This window comes from Rhagoletis pomonella, unplaced genomic scaffold (genome assembly GCF_013731165.1).
Source record: "Rhagoletis pomonella isolate Grant_MI unplaced genomic scaffold, Rhpom_1.0 Rhpom_scaffold_00001, whole genome shotgun sequence".
Classification (NCBI taxonomy): domain Eukaryota; kingdom Metazoa; phylum Arthropoda; class Insecta; order Diptera; family Tephritidae; genus Rhagoletis; species Rhagoletis pomonella.
The window spans coordinates 3,908,411-3,930,654 of record NW_023458555.1 but is presented as its reverse complement, the minus strand read 5'-3'; the positions used below and the strand labels follow the sequence as shown (position 1 = coordinate 3,930,654).

Sequence of the window (22,244 nt, the reverse complement as noted above, 5' to 3'; positions counted from 1 at the left end):
ACGTGTGAACTTGTCAGAAAATATGGACATTGAAAGAGGTTAACTGATACCTTCTCTTGCTCATCCTCGAACTTCTGCAAAGAACAGTTCCTAGTATATGCCATTGTTGGAGTATTGTATGATGATTTCGCAGGTAAAAATTCTTTTTGCAGATTTTTTTAAACTCAGAAATTTATCAGTTCGTTTCTTGTTAAGCCACAGAAATAAACGCCTTACGATTTCACTGTTATCTCGATTGCCGCAGAGGCGGACTTTGACCTGACCCATCTATACCAGTGACGGGAACATATCATTGCCCATGGGGGTTTCGAGTTGTCTAAGTTTTAGATTATTCTTAAAGAGCTTACCAATTTCACATAAATTTATTAGCTAAACATAGCAACTCACCGCTCTATCGCCCAAATTCCGCACTCGACAGTGAAGTAATGCTGCCTGTCCCACTGTCGCCGTTACCTCTCGCCTCGAAGAATTGTCAAAGTACGGCTGAGAGTAGGGTGTTTCCCAGTAGTGAGGCGGCACATCGCCGCAAATTGTTTTCGTTTCTATTAAAAGAAAAAAAAAATAGTTAGTTATAGGTTCTATGATGTCTTGTAAAAAAAAATCATTGGGTTATAAATACTAAATAGCTGTGTATGGGTTAAAAGTATATATTTTCACATTGCCACCTTAGATTACAATTTTAAATGTAGATAATATACGTTTGTACAATCCATGAACTCTTAAAAATTTGCATTAACTGGTTCGATATAAAAACAATTAAGTTTTAGTTCTCATTTCTAATTTATTTTATTTTATTACACCGTGCAGAAGTCAGCTTTGCACACACAAAGGACAAATTATACCAAAACAAGTGGCCAAAATAGTAAAACTGAGTTTTCATTTTTTATCTGTCGTCAGATTTTTGTAAAAGGAATTTAAAATTACAAGGATATGATCGATTTTTTTATATAATAACGATATGGGCATCAAATAAAGGAGAAAATTCTTTAGAATTAAAAAAGATATAATTTTATGGTGTATAATAATGAATAGGTGTTGAAAATATCCCTTCAAAATTGTATCCCTGAATATCTTTGTAAATTTTTGAAAAAATATTTTAGAGATTAATATACACACAACCACATCTTCGAATTTCGTTCTTCTAACTTTTTTAGCTTGAAAAAATAAAATCAATTGAGAGGCCAATTCCAATAGGTATTCGTCCTTGTGAATCAAAAACCTTAAATCTTACAACTTAAATTCTACAAAATTTTCTCCTTCATTTGGTATGCATATTGTCATTCTATGTTTTGTATTTTCTATTTTTAAAATAATTTTTTTAATTAATCATATCTCTCAAATTTCATAGTCATGCTACATTTGGCTCATACTCTGGTGAGCGTATTGACTGTTTCGTGTGCTTTGAGCTTGGAGTAGTAAGGCCCACATTTTTTTCTACAAAATACACCGTGGAATTACTGCTGGCTACAAGGTCGTTACCACTTACCTATTTGGTTGTTAAAGCCTTCAAAGCGCAGTGCAGAATAAAAGGTACCAAAGGTGCCAAAGTCATGTTAGCTAGCTGTTGAGTGTTGGCTTAATTTCAAATTATTTTAAAGATTTTAGTAGTTGTGGATATGGGTTAGTGATGAAAAACCTTCAGTTTTACAACCTTACAGGGACATTTTTTTTAGACGATTCTTTATAGATGTAACCAAAAAAGGAAAAATGGATCTTGGTTCCCCCCAAAGGCAAACCATTTTTTGGAGGTATTTTTTCCATTTATGTTATACTCTCCGCCCACCTTTAGTTCATACACTTTGAAAAATATTTGCTTCAAGATTGTATGAATTGGAAGTGTGAAGTGTTTAAACTAAAGGTGGGCAGGGTAGTATATCATTACCTTAATTAGCAAAGGCCCTAACCAAGTTTTTTTTTTTATTTTAAAAGAGAAGCAAAAACATTATAAAAAGAATACTAAAAACAAGTGACGTGTAACTCCGCTGTAGTTTGTACCAGTTTTTTGTAAAAGGGAGCTTCGAAAGAATTGTTTGTTAGGGCCTTTGTGAATTACGTTAACGATATATATATGTATATGTGTTGAAACCAGTAACGCGGAATTTATTTATTTTTTTGAGATATTCCTTTTCATAGCAGTAATAAACATTCCAGTTGTGAACCAAATCTGACCCATAAATACGGAGTCTTAAAATATCTCGACGCCTTCGAAACCTAGCAGATAAATTCATATATCCTATCCAGTTATCATCGGGTTCTGAGCTAATTGACAATGTTCAACTGTTCAGAAAACTGAACTTCCAAGTAATTATTCGAGTCTCTGCAAAATATTGGCAACCGCAGTTTTCGTTCAACGTTGAATAACCTTAAATATTCGTACAAACACATTGCTCTTTGCATACGCGAATACCCACGTACACACTCTTCTTACTTCGTAATAATTCAATTTAAAAATCGATACCTTTACAACATTTTAATGTCTTGTTTTATATGTACAGCCTGGGCTTCATTCGCGTGAACACAAGTAAATAATCCGAGAGGGATTCTTTAAAATAAATCATATTTCTTTATACCACTTGAAATTGTATGAAAACATTTCTGCTGATGTTCATTTGGGTTGAAAATGGCAGCCTTGCCAAGCCCACGCAGCCAACAGCCAACAGCCAACAGCCGACAGCCGGCAGCCATTATTCCTCCAGACAACGATGTGCCTTTTCAAGGCAGCCGCCACAAATGGCTTTACAATACGGACACATACCGAATATTACGCAACACTAGGCGAACAAAGCTGCGCAACAAAAGCGGCTTATTCGCCCAAGTAAGGGGAGTGCGAAAAATACAAAAACAAAAATACAAAAAAAAAAAACGCAACAAAATCTACACAAAAGCATGCGTGTCCTCCTAAAATACGCAGCCATAGAGGAGAAATAAAATCGAAGTTGAACAAGCATGAAAAACTCAGCGAAAGCAGAAACAAAAAATCTAGCAAGCCGCTTAAATTTTAGCGTTTCATTGGAGCTACATTTTCATGAAATTGCTAGAGCGATAAATTTATGTCGGACCACTGGGTCAAAATGGCAAAGCGTTGGCCGTTGAATGGAGCTTACGAATGATTTTGGCAATCGCGAGACAGCGAAACAACGAAACACAAAAATGTGGGAAAGCTGTGCGAGAGTATTGTTGTTGCTGTAGTTGTTGTTGTGGTCATGGTTTATCAACGCGAGGTTATTAGGTTCGTAGGTAAAACAAGTACATACTTACATACATATACACAAATAAATTTTTGTTGTACAAATTAGTAGAGCAGAGAGTTCATATGGGAAGAGGACATAAATTTGTATGTAAATATAAAATAATATATGTAATATACTATAATATAAATAGAATAAAATTTCTATACTAGATCTTTATCCCCACCAGCTGAAAATCAGCGAAATGTAGTACTTTTAATAACAATTTTCTTTCACTTTTTTTGTTAGAAATCTATATCTAAGGCGACGAATTTAGAACTGGTTTGGAACTATCGAAAAAGGAATGCAGCGGAAGGCTTGTTTACTTCACATAGATATGTGTGTGGCGGCTTTTTCATTCAGAAGCGCTTTCATTATGCACTTCTCAGATGCTTTTTCAGAGCTTGGTAATACAAAACAAAAATTTGTGTTAATAAACATCTGGGGACCTAACCAAGCTCAGCTAGCGCCAAAGGCACGTAAACGCAATTTTATTTCAAATTGAAAACAATTTAAAATCTCACACACGGAAGAACCGAAAAGATTGAAAACTCGTGACACTTTTTCTTTCGTCTGTCGATTTTAGAACTGGTTCGGAACTAGAGAATTTGGGACTATTCCGGAGCTATTGAAAAAGGGATGCAGCAGGAGGCAATTGACACTTCCCAGGACATCGCTAAAAGAGATTTATGCGAACCACTACTGGGTCTAAATGTTCGAGAAGCGCACCAGTTAAGAACTAGAGATTTTCGCCACAGGGTTTATTTTGTACCCGCGTATGTAGTAGTTGTAAATTGGTATAATTGCGAGTGTTTTTCGTTGCCTGGCATCCGCAGAGACTTAAGCTTGAAATCTATGTTGTCAGACTATTTTATTGCCACTGGCTTAATTTGCTCATTTCCTGATTAAAATCGGACCAGCTGTAAGGTGCCTCTGTTCTGCGCGTTGTAATCTAATGGCAAGAGAAATAAAAATAATAGATATTAGCGCAGAAAAATTACTTTACCACTATTTATATAAATTCACGTGTACTTTGATGGAGATAAATGCAATTTGAATATTTTATTATTTACCTTGCCTTTTGCGACAATAAATAGATAATAATAATAATAGATTGGCGCTTACACATATGTTAGTGTTTGGCCGAGCTTCTCCTCCGACTTGTGGCGTGCGCCTTGATGTTGTCACACAAATCGGAGGGACCTACAGTTTTACGCCGACTCCGAACGGCGATTGTATTTTTATGAGAAGCTGTTTTTCATGGCAGAAACACACTCGGAGGTTTGCCATTGCCTGCCGAGGGACGACCGCTGTTAAGAAAAAACCTTTTTCTATATTTTTTGGGATGTACAATAAATAGATAATTTACTTAATTTACTGAAAGCTTAGATACTTAAATATTGTCAAAATATTATTTTGAAGGTTTGGTTGGAATCAAATTGACACCGATTTGACCAGAGAATTCTTACTAGTGATGGGTAAATTTCATATACGAAGCTTCGATAATCGAATTTCGTCAATATTTAAAAAAAAAAGTTTTTTTCTTTATGACTAAAAAAACACATCGACGTTTTTTTTTGATCTGCTCCGATGCCTATCGATGTATCATATATATAAAAATCGATATTTTCGATGCATCAAATGAATTAAGACTTTACCAGAAAATGGAAAAATCGGAGCTTCGATAAATGTTTAATAACTAAGTCATAGTGAAATGTATTTATTGATTTAAATAGTAACACATTCCAGTTATACACATTAATTTATACAAAATAAATATGATTTCAGATGATTTGTAATCTAAAAACTGTATCTAATACTTGGTTTTCCTGAGGGGTATTCTCTGAGTTTGCAAGGCTGAGCTATGCGAATAGCAGTTTTTTCCGTGCAATCTGTGCACCGTGCAACGGCTTTGTAAGACTCGGAGAATGACATCTAATGATGGGCGAAGTAGCGATTTTTCAGCACCAGTGAAAAGAGTGATTGCGATTTTTAAATTACAGTAATTTTTGTAGGGCTATTGCGACCGCTAGTTCATTTTAATAACATAGAAATGTGTAATAGTTCTAATAAATGATTAAAACTCAGTGTTGGTACATGTTGGCCCCGTAGGGATCCAGTAGAAAAAGTTAGTGCAAAGAAAATGGGGAAAAGTTTCATTCGCTCCGAAAGTTGCTATATCTTTACTCGTTGATAAATTTTGAAATAAAAACTTAAACGCAAATAACGCGATCAAGCAAAACAGGAAATGTTCATTTAAAACAACCGTGAAACGGTAATAAAAAACGCAATATAGTTAGGTACATACGAGCACATTCACAGTGAATAATTAAAAATTGTAAAATTCCCATTTCTACCATTACAGAGAAAAATCACCGTTCGCAACTTTTGTTGTTTTTGTTTTTGTTTGCGGTTAGAAAAATCAACAATTACTGATATTGTCGCCTAGCAGCGATAAGCGATTTTTAAATCATAGTGATAAAATCTCCGGTATCCGGAAATATCGCTCATCACTACTGACATCAAAAACTGCCTCAATTAGCAGCCGTTCCATGTTCGATTTTGTAACTCAAAAGTTAGTTGATGTTATCGACCAAGATAAAGTCATAAGTTTTCTTCCTTTAACATTTGGTAATTCCATTTATGGGTCCAATTTCGGATCTCAACATACACATGTGCATATACTTCTTTGGATCTAGTTATTATATAAAACGACACTTTATTGTTTGATATAAGTACCTGTCAGAAATTTTTTTTTAGAAATATATTCCTCCTCCGATTTGATGTAAATTGTACAGTGCAGTATTTTTTCTTAGGCTTTGTACAGAAAAGACAAAAAAAAAAACGAAAAACTGTAAACGAATGGTGGAATGAATGACCTTCCTAGTCACCAGTTCCGAGTCTATTCGATTGCTGAGTACGGGGACAAATGAGGGATTATTAGCCTATGGTTAGAGAAGATATGAAATAAATTCTTGGCGTATACCTGCGCTTTGAAGTATTAACCGCTAGTAAACCCAAACAAAATATAATAAAGTTTAAAATTAAAAAAAAAATAATTAATAAAATTAAAGTGAAATCTGTGGAAAAGTAACAATAAAATACATTTTTCCAAAATCTATAAAGAAGCCTTTAATTTTTCATAAGAACCTGCCACACTGTACAATATAACTATAAGAAAACTAAGCCTACCTTTCTTCGTCTATCTAACGTCACACTGACATTATGCCAAAATTAAAATTACTTGCCATATGAAATTAAGAACAGAGGCTATTCTTTTTTTAACAACTTCAAATAACTGTCATGGGTGCCAATGTGCTTCAAATAAATCAACAAGAAGGATTATTCGGAAGTATAGTTAGATATCTATTCATTCGTGAAATAAACCAAAATTTTATTATTTTTATCTTTTTTGCCAAATTTAAGCATTATTTAATGAGTTCTATGTTACTTACTGGTTGAGTTTTTTATTTCTTTCAATAAATAGTATTTATGAAATAGTATGGTTTATTTTTTGTTCAGGAAATACAACTTATGCGGTAAGTTTTATTACGCTGAAAACAAGTCACAAAAGTAAGTAAAATTTACCAAATTACAATTATTTTTGAGTGATAAATAAAACTCACGCGGTGCTACTTTATGGTAAAAAATAGTCGCGCCAGTTTACGGTGTACCTGACGAAATCGCTCTAACTTTCCACATGGCAAAAAAGGATAGTTAATTTATAAATTGTGCTGTATCAAAGCTCTACAGCAGCAAAGCCTTCTAAATTTGCTTTCACTTTTTGCCTCATTGACTCCGCGTGCCCTTCTATTTGTGTAATTGGGCATATTCATGTAGCTGGGCGTAGGTGCGTTGATGTGTCGGTTTTATATCTTTTCTAATCGCACGATAGACAGCCAACTTTTTCCCCAACTTACCACCTAATAACAGATGAAAGTACACGTGCAGTTCCATTTTGTGTTGAAAGTTTTATGCGTGTCTGGCTTTCATCGTCACATCGACATTTACACTTTATCTGTGGTTGAATAAGTATTTAGTAGTGTCTAACCGTCTACGCTGCTAAAATTTAACCCAGACTTTGAGTGAGGTATACATAACGGTATAAGGGTATTAAATTAAGGTATTGTGTGGGCTTTGTCGACGGATTTGCATAGCAGCATTTACATAAAATGTATTTGGCTTCGGCGGTATTAAAGGCATTATGTAAGTAGCATTTAAGTAGCGAATGAATTGACTATTATTGTCACATGAGGAGATACATATATTTAAGCTTGCAAGTGGCTTTTATATGAAGTTTTATACTTTGGTACTGAAATCTCTTATCCGCATCGCAAGTAGTTTGACAATTTTCGTTAGCTCGTTTAGACGAACTTAATTGCTTATACGCAATGTCAGCCAGCAAATGTTACGAATTTATTTTGGGTATACTTATAACGAGCTAATAAATATTTAAAATTTAAATTTCGTACTCATGCCACTTACAGTTGAAAAATCAATGTGAGAGCAAATTCTTTACAACTATCCATTATCTGTGAAGTCAACAGCTGTTGCGGCTAATCACTTTCGTACTGTCTTCAAAATTAGCCAGCCGAATTATTTACAATATAATTCCTCAAAAAGTCAATATAAAAAGTTTGATGAAAATTTTATATTTAATATTTACACACTTTTTTCTTCATTGTGTTCGTCCATTAATTGCTACTCGCACTTAAATTACGTTGCATGGCCTCAAGGCACCATTAAATATTTTTTTTTTAAGCAATTAAAGAAATTGCCTTCCCCAAGCATTACTGATTTAAATATTTAAATTGGCGTAGTAAACCTCTCAGACATGCCCCCAAAGAGAAAACTGGGTATTAATAAAAGCAGCTGAGTAAAAAATAACAGCCTTCATGCTTAGCTAAGAAAGGACGAGTTTTTTGATTTCGAAAAAAATACATACATATATATATGTATATACATATGCATTGTACATTAGGCCGGGTCAAGATAACTAAAACTGTCCTTTCCTTTTGAACGTTTGCTTCTTGAGGCTCATAATTGCTGAAATTATCTATCTCCATCGGTTTTTACTCGAATTAATTCGATGTCAGCAACTATCAGTGTTGCCAGATTTTATTTTTCAAAAAACTGTAAAAAACTCTATTTTCGACCAAAAAACTGTAACATTCAAAAACGAAGAAAGTACAAAAAAATATTATAAAATTCAGTTTAATTTTTTTTCGTAAATTGCTTTGGTAATTTTGCTTAGGATTTGATTCGATACCTAAAATTTAGTACCTCCTGAAGCATAGAAGAAAGAAATTCCTAGTTTTAAATTACCAAAGAGTGCTGGAATTTTTAATTTATTTTTTGTTTTTTTATTCAATTTGATTTGGGAAATAACTCTTACCACTTTTTTTTTAGCGGCTTGTTCCGACTGAGGAAACGCAGCTCTTTCATAGGCCCCTTTTATCTTAGAAAATTGTCTTACAAAAACCGACTTCGAAATTTTATATAATTCGTTCAAAACGGAAATTAAAAAAAGAAAACTGTAATCTTCTGTTCTAGGAGGTAATTTATACAACTGTAAGCTTTCTAAAAAAAACCGTAATTGGCTCCATATTGAGGGACGTTTTCTAAGGTAGTTTTTAAATATATTCTGCCCTTCAAACACACACAAACAATACTTTTCTAAAGTTTTAGGGCCTGACTGGGACAGACAATTTTTAGCACCAAAACTCCCCTGATATGAACAATTACAAAGTCCTTATCTTTACGGACCGATCCGGCCTACTCTACATACAAACGCTTTCATAAGCGGTGCATCCCCTCTTGCCTACTTGAGTTCATTAAAATGTTCTGTAGATAAATAGAGAACTGTTGTATTTGACTAGAACAAACGAAGAGGTATGTATGTATGTGTATTGTACTTGAACTTCGCTAGACTCAACTTCAGTTCACTTTTTTTTTTGTCTGAGTAAATATTTGATTTGTCTCGTCTCACATTTCTGCTGTCACAAATTGCTTATTTTACTGGCATATTTTTTGCTTTGCTTTTCGGTTTATTCTTCTTCACTGTTTGCTTAATCTTCCTCAAGCCACAGCTTTTTTTTTAATTCCCTTGCGGCATACTTTTCTCTCGCTTTTAAGGCTTATGCTACTTTTTTGTCGAATTCCATTTAAATATGAACAATGTAATAAGTACTACATTCATTCGCTAAGAAGCTTTGTTTCAAAAGTAGTAAATAAATTTATTAATTCGAAATAATGTAAGTAAATTGGGATGTAGCTGCAAATCCTCTGCCGATATCGAGGTTTTTATTTTCTCTAGTTAGAAGATAGTTAACGAACCTGCTATTTTGAATTGAAGTAGAGAACGTATTAGATATTTGTGCTGCGTTTCACCAGATTCATTTCGGTGAAAATTATTTTAATTTCGAATTTTTGGTTTGACCAATCCATTTCAATTTGTTTTTACAATTTTGAGATGTTACAAATTTAATCGGTTGATCAATATACACACACCTCAATTATTGTGCTTGTTGTATAACAACCCTGCGTTTACTACCACTTTTAGCACTGCTTTAGTGCTGCCATATATTTTTTCTCACTTAAATAAAGGGCTCATTGAAACTGAAAAATATTTAATTGTGAATTAATCCAATTAATTAATTAATCTCCAATTAATTACAGGTTTAACCATATTTTCTAAGCAGCTCTATATCTGAAAAACACAAATTCCCTTTTCTTCTTGATTTCCAGCTACTATAGCTGCTCCTACTCCGGTTTATGCTTTAGTACTGAAGCTTCAATGATTTCTTTGCTATCGGTCAGAGCTTTTGAGGTGAGCTATCGTGGATGAAGTGTTTGCCAAAAAATGCTCGCCAAACGTACTAGGCACCAAAATATAAGCCCGAGTTTGGTTGGCACGTTTCGACACTCAGTTTTGTTGCTTGTATTAAAATATTCTTCAAAGTCTTCAAGAATAATAGCTACGAAGCTTTTAGAATGATGTTTCATTACCAGAGCTTCTTAACACCACTCAGCAAACTAAAATTTTTTGCTTAAATAATAAACTGTAAAACAGATTGTAATAACAAATTATCACGAATTAGGCATAAACGGTTCCGTACGCTATCAATATTGGGCCCGAAGCAGTTTTCGCACTCATTTAGGATCAAGCTTTCTTTTAATTGTTTAATTAAATCCGAATAGATTTTTACGGTAATTTTCTCTTTACTATTTGATCGTATTATTTTCTTGAATCGTGAACACGTTGTCCTAGAAATCTAAAATAATAATTTTCACTTGGTCATCTTCGCAACACTTGACCCATTCGACATGCTTTTTGCTTTTTTTGTTTTTTATGTTAATTTTAGTAATTTGCATGTTTAAAGAATTCCTATTCTCTTACGCTAGGTTGCAACTTAAGAGCATAGCCATAAAGCACACAACAAAACAAGCGATAAAAACAAGGGAGAATATATCAAAAAAAAGAAAAAAAGAAAGAAAAGTTGAAGTGGGTAGTAGGCACATTTAATTTAGGTGAATTTATATTCATGAGCAGCGACACACACACACACACACACACTTGGCCAACATGGGCACACCCCACACCACTCGAGCATATACGTTTTGAATACTAGTGTATAAAGGAAAAACTACCATTTCATTTAGGTGTATGTATGCATTTTTGTTTCTGTGTATTGTAGTTTGTACCCTGCAGTAAAATTTAGAGACAGTCAGGCACAGTTGAAACTTTCGGTGTGCTAGTTGCGCTCTCCCCAAGGTTTCTCACATTTAGCGTGCGAAAGCTGAGAAGTAAATGCGCAAGTTCTCACTTCTCGTAAAATACGGAAATAGCTCCGCAGGAAGACCTCCGACTCTAACATCGTTGGTTGCGAGTTTAAATCGCGATGGAGGCAGTTCTGATTTTCAGATTTAATAAATTTAAATTTTTGAGTGCCGCTTAAAAGTTGAAGGGTAAATGATCAAAATTAATATAAATAAATAAAAAAAAACAAATAAAAATTAAATAAAATGAAATCTTAAAAAAAAAAAAATAATAAAAAAATATATCAAAAAGTCGCAGATCTGTCCAAAATGGAACCAGTTCAGAACTTGTTCAAAAGTAGGATATCGCCATGGAAAAAGAGACAGTTGAAAGCATTGCTTTGGGATTTATCGAGACCCAGTACCGCCTCTTAATGAGCTAGTTCTGCGGTAGTTCTGAACTAGCGCGATTTACTGCAGGGTGCTTAGCATGAACGTGAGAAAGGAGAAGAGTGTATCCGCATGTATATGTAACTATATATATATTTATGTCAGTGCAGTCGCCAACTGTCAACTACTGCAAAGTTTTTACGGGCACACACATTCCGATATACTTTAATGAATACAACTAAATGAACGCAAATTTCCTTGCTCCACTCGAAACACTCACACACATGTAGAAACATGGAAATGCTGCTCCACACCGGATATTGTTTCCTCGAGTAGGTATCGTTGCTGCTTTTTGGTGCTGTCGCCCCTTTAAGCGCTGATGTCACACAAAAAAAAAAATTAAGCATGAGAAACAACTACACATATACATGTACATAGAAATAAAAAGGAAAAACCAAATCAGCAAAGCAAACAATAGAGACACAGTAGTGGAAAGTGAAGACACATCACACCAACTCGCTACTTGACCGTTTTCGACCTAAATTTCCAGCAGCAGACATTTCAGTTAACGCCGACTGTGTTGTGTGCTCTAGCGTCTACTTTTGCATTGCATTGTGTTGTTGCATTTAAGATACTCGCTCTATGCTTTAAAAATTGAAGTACATTTGCCCGCCTTGCAGTTAGTTGTGGTTTCTGTGGGCTACATCTAGCGCTGTGTAACAACTAGCCTTGTGAGTCTACATAAGTGTCAGTGCAAAGCGGCAAATGTTTCCTCATAAACGTTTTCACTTCATTTTACCCTTTCACTGTTTTTGTGCACTGCTCTCGCTCTTTTCCTTCAAGCAGAGACTTGCTTCAGTCGCTTGTGCGCATTGTATTTCTGTGCTGGCTTATGTCAGGTTTACCACTCTAGCGTAAAGTGACAATGAATGTCACCAGCAGCAGGATGTTTTGTCCGCTATTATATTTCCGACATGCTTCCATGGGCTTTCGCACATCAACACACACACACACACACACATGCCGTACTGGCAAGTGGTAGAAAACTGGCAAAATGGCTTGGTTAGTTGGGTTCATTGGTTCATACTGGCTCTACAGATAATAGTTAGAGCGGGCATCTGAATGGCTTGCATGTATTATTGGAATATTCGGTAGGTATATCAAAAATGGGCAGATTTTTACCAAAATGTGGTAATGCCGCAGGAGAAATCGCAATTATTCAAATTTTAATGGGCCTTCTCAATGAACATTCGGAGGAATTTGTTAATCTTACCAGATTGGCGTACACTGAGATGGTTGGTTTAAAATATTTAGCTTAACAACAGGCGACTCAAAGTTATCAGACCTAAGCAAAGAAAGTGGAAACGGCACCTCTAGCTGATAGCGTAAGCCAAGTTTCATGGTAACACTTTTGCAATATAGTTTTAATTTTAAACTTCCGTTTGTATTAAAATATTTGCAATTTTACCTGCAGAACTTTTACACTCCAAAACTTGTCAATCGGCGACTTTTTTGAGTGCGTTCGTTCATAATTTAAACAATTCTGACCTATGCAACATATAATAGCGAAACTATGTACATACACTGTAAATTGTAACTAGGAAGTATAAAGGTATATAATAAACCTTCCTATACTGCTCAACAAGGTTTCTGATAGTAGACATTCAGTCAGTCCATATAAATTCCAGAAACAGAAGGTTGGCTCCGATTATCCCGTATCCGTATAGTACACAATGTTGGACCTTTCCCTGAAGCTATTCCATCTGATTTCAAACAGGGGTGGAATCGGTGATCTGTTAGCTAAGAGCAAGTATGATACTATAAGATCCATTACTTACTTGAAGATGGAGGAATTAACCATGGTTGAACTCTTTCGGGAGACCTAAAAAATGGAAAATGACCACAGAGCATCGAGTCAAAAAGGTCTATGGTGCTCTGTATTCCTGATAGACAATGCTGAGTAGGGAGTGGGGCCTACGACTTGATCTTATGCTATGGATGTACAAGGCGGTGATTCGCCCAATTATTGCATACGGTTCGCTGGTTTGGTGGAAAGCCGTAGAGATGAACTACATAAGTACAATGTTAGGCAGGGTACAATTGTCAGCCTGCATAGCGATTACTGGGGCGACTTCACAGAGTGCCCTGAGGTTGAGGGAACTTAGTCTGTGGAATGAACGTATGTACGACCATGGACGTAACTTTTTCACTTTCAACGACCCAAGTATTCGCGAAAAATCTGACTACATCCGTCCCTCGTTTCGGTTCAATAAAAAACTCTTGCACGATGTTTTCATCAAGGAGGGAGTAGAAGGAACCTATATTTACTGAACGCTTTGAAGTATCTATTTTTACAGACGGCTCAAAAATTGATCGTGGCGTAGGTGGGGGAATGACTTCCAAATTGAAAAGTCTATTCGACTACCGAATCCGGTCACTGCTTTTCAGGCGGAGGTGCAAAATAATTTTAGCCTCAAAGCTGGCCTAGACCGCCATTATATTTTCTCGGATAGCCAGGCAGCGACCAAGGCACTTGGATCTGTAAACATCACATCAATAATCATAAAATAGTGTAGAGAGTACGTTATGGCTTTAGCTGATAGGTATGTCGTTGCACTTACCTGTGGCGGGGGCACAGTAGAGGGTTCTTGTACCTCTGAGCTATGATAAGAGTCGCAGCTCTCAGCACTGAAAAAACTGGGTAGAAAGGTCTACAATCCTGTAGGGTCTGCAGGAGTCTGTGGCCTACCTACTGCGCAAAACGCACATCGTTTCTTATTAAATTCAACAGCAGGGATTGATCTCGACATACAGGGCACTGGGCCGTTGGAATCCCTGCTGAAGGACTGGGAACAGAACACGTCTTGTCGTAGCGGTAATTCACCAGCACTTTGTAGGACTAGAATCAAACTTCTAGGCAAGCTCTTCTACTGCAGTCCAACAGACATAAGTGATGTTAATCCACTAAAACTACTAAAGTTCTTGAACACCACATGCTGGATCTGAGGGAAATAACCGATTTTTCCTGGTTAATTTTCGTGTTTTCTTTTCAGGTTAAATAACGAGTAGGGGTTTTAAGGCGGCACGCGCAAGTGCTAATTGGATTTGTAAAACTTGCCACTACACCCAACTAATCAACCAAGGCTCGCCGTTTCTAATATATGCGCGATCGAAGATTCAGAATTGCACTATCATATCGTTTTTTAAATATCCTAACCTAAAATGTATAAAAGTGCGGTTTATGACCCATTTAGATGATACTTAGCAAACAGTTCCCCCTCATAAAGCTTGCCCGTACGAATGATAGGAACATTCGTCGCAGTACTTTCTTTCGTAGATGAACAGACATCCATTTAAAGGAATGTATGTATCTACTTTCAGCATACCCGAAGGTCATTTAAAGTAAACTAAACTACTTCCGAAGAACGTGCGGAATCTTGTTTGTGTTCTCTATACTCTCCTTACCCTACTTTTCGATAATTCAATAAAACCTCGATTAAAAGCCATTTTATTTTAGGTAAACTTTATTCACTGCAATAATTAACGATTCCCAGCTTACCATAGAATAAATTTTTCGCAAAAGGTTTTTTTATACAGCCATTTCGTATTCATTCGTTAATAACTGCTTCACATTTCCGTAACCATATTTTAAAGAATTTTAGTTTTCCATTTTTCGACCATCACGTACTAAATAATAATTTTTGAAATTTAATTATATTTGTAAATTTTTATAAAAAAATTACACATAAAAATGTATGTACATACTTTCAATAGCTTTAAATTTTTTCATAAATTGAACAAATAGCCACGCGCTCTATTTTTTTGGTGCATCCAATGAAAATCTCAGTCGTTTTTAACCAAATAAATTTTTAATAATACACGTTTTAAACTTTTGGGTATTGTGCAGATGAGAGGCAAAAATTTGCTAAAGAAAAAACTTTGCATGCACTTCATTTCTCTACATTTTGCACAAAAAGACAATATAAATTCGAATGAGTTTTTAATGCAGCACACAAAAAAATGTATAAAATCAACGAATGAAGATATTGCAGTTTGCTTTTGAATATTTAAACACGGATTTGTATGTATAAGTATACAGATGTATGTAGAAGTATACATGAGCCATTTATTTTGAAAGTCGCATTAGTCCTTTCATGCCTGTCGACTTTAACAATCATTTGCCAGTGTCTGAAAGCGTTTGTTGCTCGTTTAACTTCAACAGAGAAAGGTAACACGTTTTAGTTTGATCTGATATAACTCTTTACAGATACATTCAGGGTAAAGTCACCAACCATTTAAGCAGAAGAGGCTGAACTTACTTATGTCACTTTCAAAGGAAATATATACATACATATTTCAGCTATGAATTTATGTCTGTATTATTATTAAATATTATATCTCTGGTTCGTTGTTGCCACTTTTAAATTTAAGTACTCAACTGAACAAAAAAAAAAAAATAAACTCATCAATTGCAACTGTATAACTTTTAAAAAGCATTTAAATTATTTGCTCAATAATTAAAACTGTTTTTTATTCAAAAAAAAGTGATTAAAATATGACAGAAGCATTGCGCGACTTGGTGGTCACGTCAGAGAGACTAGTCGATTAGCATTACAAAGCTGAAGCTGAAACAAAAAATTGGTTTTTGAGCCTCCAGTTAAGCAGCTACAGGCGCCTAAATAATGCTGCTGTCAGATTTCTTTATAAGCTTTTTAAAAAGTGTAATCAGTGTAACTTGGTGAATTTTCGGTTATGCCTTTCCATGCTTAACTTGCAGATATGACAACGCCCAGATATGACAACAGAACAGTAACACCATCATAGGACCGCTTTTCCCGCCCACTTATGCCAACTAAGTAAAAGAAAACGTGTGTGTTGAAAAATATCTATGTTTTTGTTTCCTCCTATCCTTCTGTTCGCTTGTATAAACGCACGCGTGTTTATAATTATTCTTCAATTATTACACTGTGTGCGTGACCTATTACTTATTGCGTGTGGCAGGCGACAAAACAACCTTTCATCTGCACACATGTCCGTCAAGCGTGGGTATGTGAATGTCAACGGCGACGTACGCCCTTTTTACGCAGTTAATTGCATTTTAAAAATGACAAAAGATTGCTGTATTTAAAAGTAATTTCATTTTAATAGCTCATCAGTGACAAGGATCGCTAACTAAATGTTTCTGATAGCTAATTAGCGACATATGTATAAAGTTTTGGAAGGAATTCAGCTGTGCGCGCACGATTCGGAGCAAATAATTTGAGGTATTTAAAATTTGATGACTTTAAATGTAGTACATCACAACTTAAAAGCAATAAGTTCAAAGTCAACATAGCTTGCGCCGAGTTGTCAGCTGAAGTTGCCTGTGACTTATGGCATTTTGGGTGAGCTGAGAGTACGCCTTCCACTTCCATTTTCTAGGTATACATATCACCTTCAAGTTTCCGTTCGTTGAACTTCTTCTGCTTGCGTCGTACGCTTTATTCAACTTAATTCTACTCAGCTAGCTCTTGTCAGTCCTTTTGTAGCGACCTTCTTCTGTACTTCCCTCTTCCACTGCACTTCACTCTACTAGGTGCCTCTTAACGCTGCATTATCTTCATGAATTTTCAATTTAGGCATCAGACTCGCACATAATATGATAACTTGGCTCTAATGTCATCCTGAACAGCGCTGAAGTTTTGTTTTTACTCTGACTCGCCTGCTGGCAGCTGCACAGCCTTGCGCTGTAGGAAATTTTAAAGGCATTAGTGCAACTAAAGCAGCTGAAGTGCATCGGCTGAAGTTTATTTCCATATTATTTTATTTTCTTTTTTACTTTACAGGGTTTTCTATTCTTTTATTTCCTACGCAGTTTACTTTTATCTAACGATGCTCCGCTTATACTCAGTGCCTCACTTAACTGTTGCCGTTTTCTGAAGTTCATCAGCAACTTTATTGAAGGCAACATACTTGCGACATACTGTGAGGTATTGCCTTTATTTTCTTTTTGCCTTCTTTTCTAGTCTAACTTTTAACGGTTTTGGCCGCTTTTTTTTGTGTAATTTAAAATTACTTAGATTGTGATTGTCGCACATGATACTAACTATGTCTGCATTGTCAGGGGAGATGATTGCTCTGAAAAGCAGAAGGCTGCTCAAAATGAAAATATTATGAAATGCGTGAGCCTGACGAGGATGAATAGGCAAAACATGCACTTTTATAGGGTTAAGTAAAGCATCAAACATATTTTGCACCATGGAGGAGTAAAATTTATATGGGACAAGATGAACTTTAACATATGTAAGTATATGGGAACCATATGTAATATTACCTTCCGCGTACTTCCGCGTACCTAATGCCAGTCGGGCATCTCGAAAACGGAGGAACCATTGAAACAACAACTAACGCAAAACTACCGTGAATCGCGATAAAATAATAAGTTTTTCGTCAGGCCTCTATTAATTTATTTGGGTTTTATTTAACTATTTACTTTTGTAACCAAGTACCAACCAAGCAAGCAAGCAAGCAACCAAGTAATTTTTAAGCAAAAAACACATCCAACTTCAATTCTCATATACAAATTTCAGAGCAGCGTTAATTTCATTTCATGTGCCACTGATCGGATCTTAACCGAATTGGTATGGGACCACCTTTCAATAAAAAATAATTATTGAAGTGGGTTAACGTGATCAAAAGTTATGCGGTAACATACATAAAGAAAATATACCTTCTTTTGAAGTCGGTTTAACGAAAAAAAATATTTAAGAACTCTATAAAACGACATTTTCATAAATATTTTCGATTTAAATATAAAGCAGTTAAAGTGTGTTTCATTCTTTATCAATTTGGGTGGAAGAGCATTGCCGAACACGTAACTCCATGTCAATAAGTACATATACACACACATACTACATTTGTACGTTCCACAGACGATAAAAAATAATGCCTCGATATTTTTGTATTTATTGCATTGAGATGCTACATAAAAACATTCGAGTTCGAGTATACTTTTGATGCACAAAAAGCATTTATTAAAAAATATGCGAGTTAAACTTATTTAGAGCTTTGGTGCTGCTGCTCTGTGAGCTGAATTTTGAACACCGTGGCGTATGAGTGCAGTCAACTGCTGCGCTAAATGAATGAATGCAGATATGTATGTAAATATTTAGTGTGTTTATATGCATATGTATGTAGCTACTACTTACGCACATAAGTGCATACTATAAATATTTAAGTATCTACATATGTACACATACATGTAACTATATATGTACTTTGCCTATAAAAATGCAGAAACGTGAGCGCATCATCGTCATGTGATAACTGTGCAATGCAGATATATTTATGTAGTACACACATACATATGTATTAGAGGTTTACGCCGACAGGCTTTGCGGCGGCGGCGTGGTCAACTTCAAAAATAATCGGCGGCGGCGGCGACGCCGGCGCGTCTGTAAAGGCCGGCGCTACTGCCCATAAGAGCCATGAGGCTACTAATCTTATCATGTCATCTCGTCAGCGTTAGGCATACGCCTTGTCAATTCAGATTATAATTCTACTTATTTCCTTATTAAATTAGTTTTAAATTTAAATATTGTTACTTCCTACTTGAATTAAAATTTTGAGTGCTTGGCGCTGATGGATAGGCGAACCGAAGAGGGTCTAACGCAAAGAAAGTTACTTGTGCAAATTGGGGCAACAACATCTCAAGTGACAGTTAATGCATGGTCGGGCATACCACAGGTCACGCATTGTGGACCACTGTTGCTTATTCTATTTATAAACGACTTGCCTAACTGTTTTAATTTTGCAAACTGCCTGATGTTTGCAGATGATGTTAAACTTTTTTCAGTTGTGCGTGATCTCTCAGATTGTAATCGTCTTTAGCTCGATCTAGATGAATTTCAGCAGTGGTGTACATTAAACTGTTTGAACCTAAATATAGGTAGATGTTGCGTAGTTACGTTCTCGAGGCAGTCTAGTAGTGATATACCTTTTGACTATAAATTAGATGGTTGCGTTATAAAGCGGAGCACTGAAATAAAAGATTTGGGCATTATTTTTGACTCCAAACTCGCGTTTACAAAACACGTTGACTATATTGTATCTAAATCGTTCTCAATGATAGGCTTTATTAGGCGAAATACTCAAGAGTTCAGAGATCCAGTAACTTTAAAATCCTTTAGTAAGAAGCCGTCTGGAATACTGTTCTATAATATGGAGTCCATATTATGAAGTGGACTCGATCAAAATAGAAAGAGTTCAAAAGATTTTCACCAAATTCGCTATTTGCAAGTTGCCCTGGCAAGGTTATGTTCCTCCCTATATTGGCAGACAGAAATTGCTGGGTCTCCAGTCTTTGAAGGAAAGAAGAGATTACTTCTTCATTACATTTATTTATAAAATAATCAATGGGCACACAAATTGCGCTTATTTAACAGATTTGCTCATATTACATAATCCCCCGCGTAATTTAAGAAACAAAAAACTATTGGTTGATGCTCTGCATACCACGAATTATGCCAAAAGTTAACCAATTGCTATATCATTGAATTGTGCAGTACATATTCTAGTGTTATCGATTTTAACTTAAGTATTGATAGATTTAAGAATAATTTGTTTACAATATTCACCTAGAGTCTTCACTAGTCTGTAAGAAACTAGTTCTGTAGACTGAAATTAAAAAATAAATAAAGAAATATACTACATACGTACATGGTTCTCTATGTTCTCTATAGATCCGTATGTACTATTTAAATTTAAAGAAATAAAAAAAAAATTTTAAGTTAAGTTATTAGAGTAATTTATTTCGCTATTAATAAATTTCTGAAATAACGTTATCTACCGTTATGTTAAATTAAGGGGTTCTTACGATTTTTTGCGGGTTATAGATTGAAAACTAGGGTGGTCTACTATTTTCCGGGGGTTTTATCCATCAACTCCCAGCAGAACAGGCCTGGTTAAAATTTCCACTAAAATTTTTAGTGCCAAATTTCCCGAGGGTAAACAAAAGTAATGAAAAATACTACTAATTTCCATCAAGAAGGGGGAACTTTAACCCTGTGTAGAAAACATTGCGATGCGATGGAGCAAAACCTTTCTGGGGTTTGCCCACCACTTGTGAATGCTAAAATAGTTTTCACACAGCCACATAGAACTTGTATACGTATGTGGGACCCCGGAATAAAATAACTTACTTATTTAAAATCTGTTTAAAAAATACTCAACTCTTTCTGAGATATTATCGTTAAAGTCTTTTGGTGTGTGACAACTTTCTTGTTGTTGTAGTAATCTGTAAAAAAGGAATATTGTTGTGGTATTGAAAAAAATTGTTATATATTCTGTAGTAGTATTTCCTTCAAGCGATGCGTTTCATGAAAACTTTGTACAAAATTCCTTAGGCGCCGAATGCCGCCGCCGCCGCCGCCGCGCCGATATTTTCGTAACTCGGCGGCGGCGCGTGAGTAATGACAAAAAACGGCGGCGGCGGCGGCGTGGCTCGGCGGCGTATACCTCTAATATGTATGTAGTATATCCATTAGTATTTTGGCGTACTACTTTGTTTATGCTGAAGTATGAATTACATACATACATAGTATGTATGCAATGGTGTGCGCTTATTTGTTTGCATGGTTAAATATTCGGAGCAAATAGTAAATACAGGAAAGTGTACCGAAATAGTGTTTGCTGCTCCAGAATGAAAATATGACCGGGACTTAAGAGCAGTGCTTGAATGCATTTCATTTACTTGAATGAGATTTTAATTATGTTGCATTCAGATGAATTTTTTAGCAAAATTTTGTAGGTGTTGTTGCTTACTTTGTTTTAATATAAGGAGGCTTTCTTAAATGCACGCAGTTTGGCAACATTTTCGCATTAACAAAGGACTGAAGTGGGTGTTTGAGCTATTTTCCAAAAAAGTACTTTCTCGTTTTTACCTGCAGGGCGAACAAAATGTTTTGTAGAATAGATATTTAGGTATGGGGAAAATAAATGGTTGGATGGTTGGATACCAATTAGAATAAGCTTGCGATTAATATTAAGATTAGAAATAAGATTAAGATTAAATCTAACTTAAATTAAGAGTAGGATTAAAGTTAGGATTAAGATTAAGATTAAGATTGAGATTAAGATTAAGATTAAGATTTAGATTAATATCAGTTTAAGATAAAGATTGGGACTAAGATTAGGATTAAGATTATCATTAAAATCTAGATTAAGACTAAGACACAGATTAAGGTTAAGATTAAGATTGAGAGTTAAAGCTCAAACAGACGGCAGCGTTAATCCGGATTAAATCGGACTTAATCTGGATTAACTGCAGCTTTAAGATAAAGATTTAGTTTAAAATTGAGATTTGGATAAAGATTAAGGTTAATGTTAAGATTAAGATTGTGAATAAGATTAAGATTAAGGTTAATTTTAAGTTTAAAATTAGGATAAAAAATAAGACTGAGAATTAGAACAAGTTTAGATTAAGATTAAGATCAAGATTAAAATAGTTCTTCAGGATAGGCGTAAAAGAAAGATGTTTCACTTTAGTCGCACAAGGGACCAACAAAGAACTGGTTTTATATTAAGGAAGCTATTTGCATATTTTTGGTTGAGATTTTATTCATTAATATCCCCACCTAGTAACAAAAAAATACTTATTTTCTTCTGTAATTGAACAATTTAAATGTACTTAATTCAAAACAATCAAGACTTTATTTTTAGTTTTTTGATACTCCATTCAAACAATCAAACAAAAAAAAAAAACAGTTCTATGTCAGCGGCAGAGTAAAAGCTAGAAAATAAATTTCGTCGTTGAGCATCGTGAAGCGGAGATTTGCGATTGATTTATGACATAACGATTCGCTGAAAAATGTTGCAATAAAATTGCAATTG

General features: G+C 35.1%; 1 protein-coding gene across 1 annotated transcript in view; it reads right to left on the bottom strand.

Moving 5' to 3' along the window:
• The window catches only part of LOC118736547, a gene marked incomplete at its 5' end in the record, with an annotated part of 63,079 nt that overhangs the window by 20,640 nt on the left and 20,195 nt on the right, over nucleotides 1-22,244 (bottom strand). Inside the window, 1 exon segment of the mRNA XM_036466609.1 lies at nucleotides 388-542. Within this exon segment, the coding sequence (XP_036322502.1) occupies nucleotides 388-542 (155 nt within the window).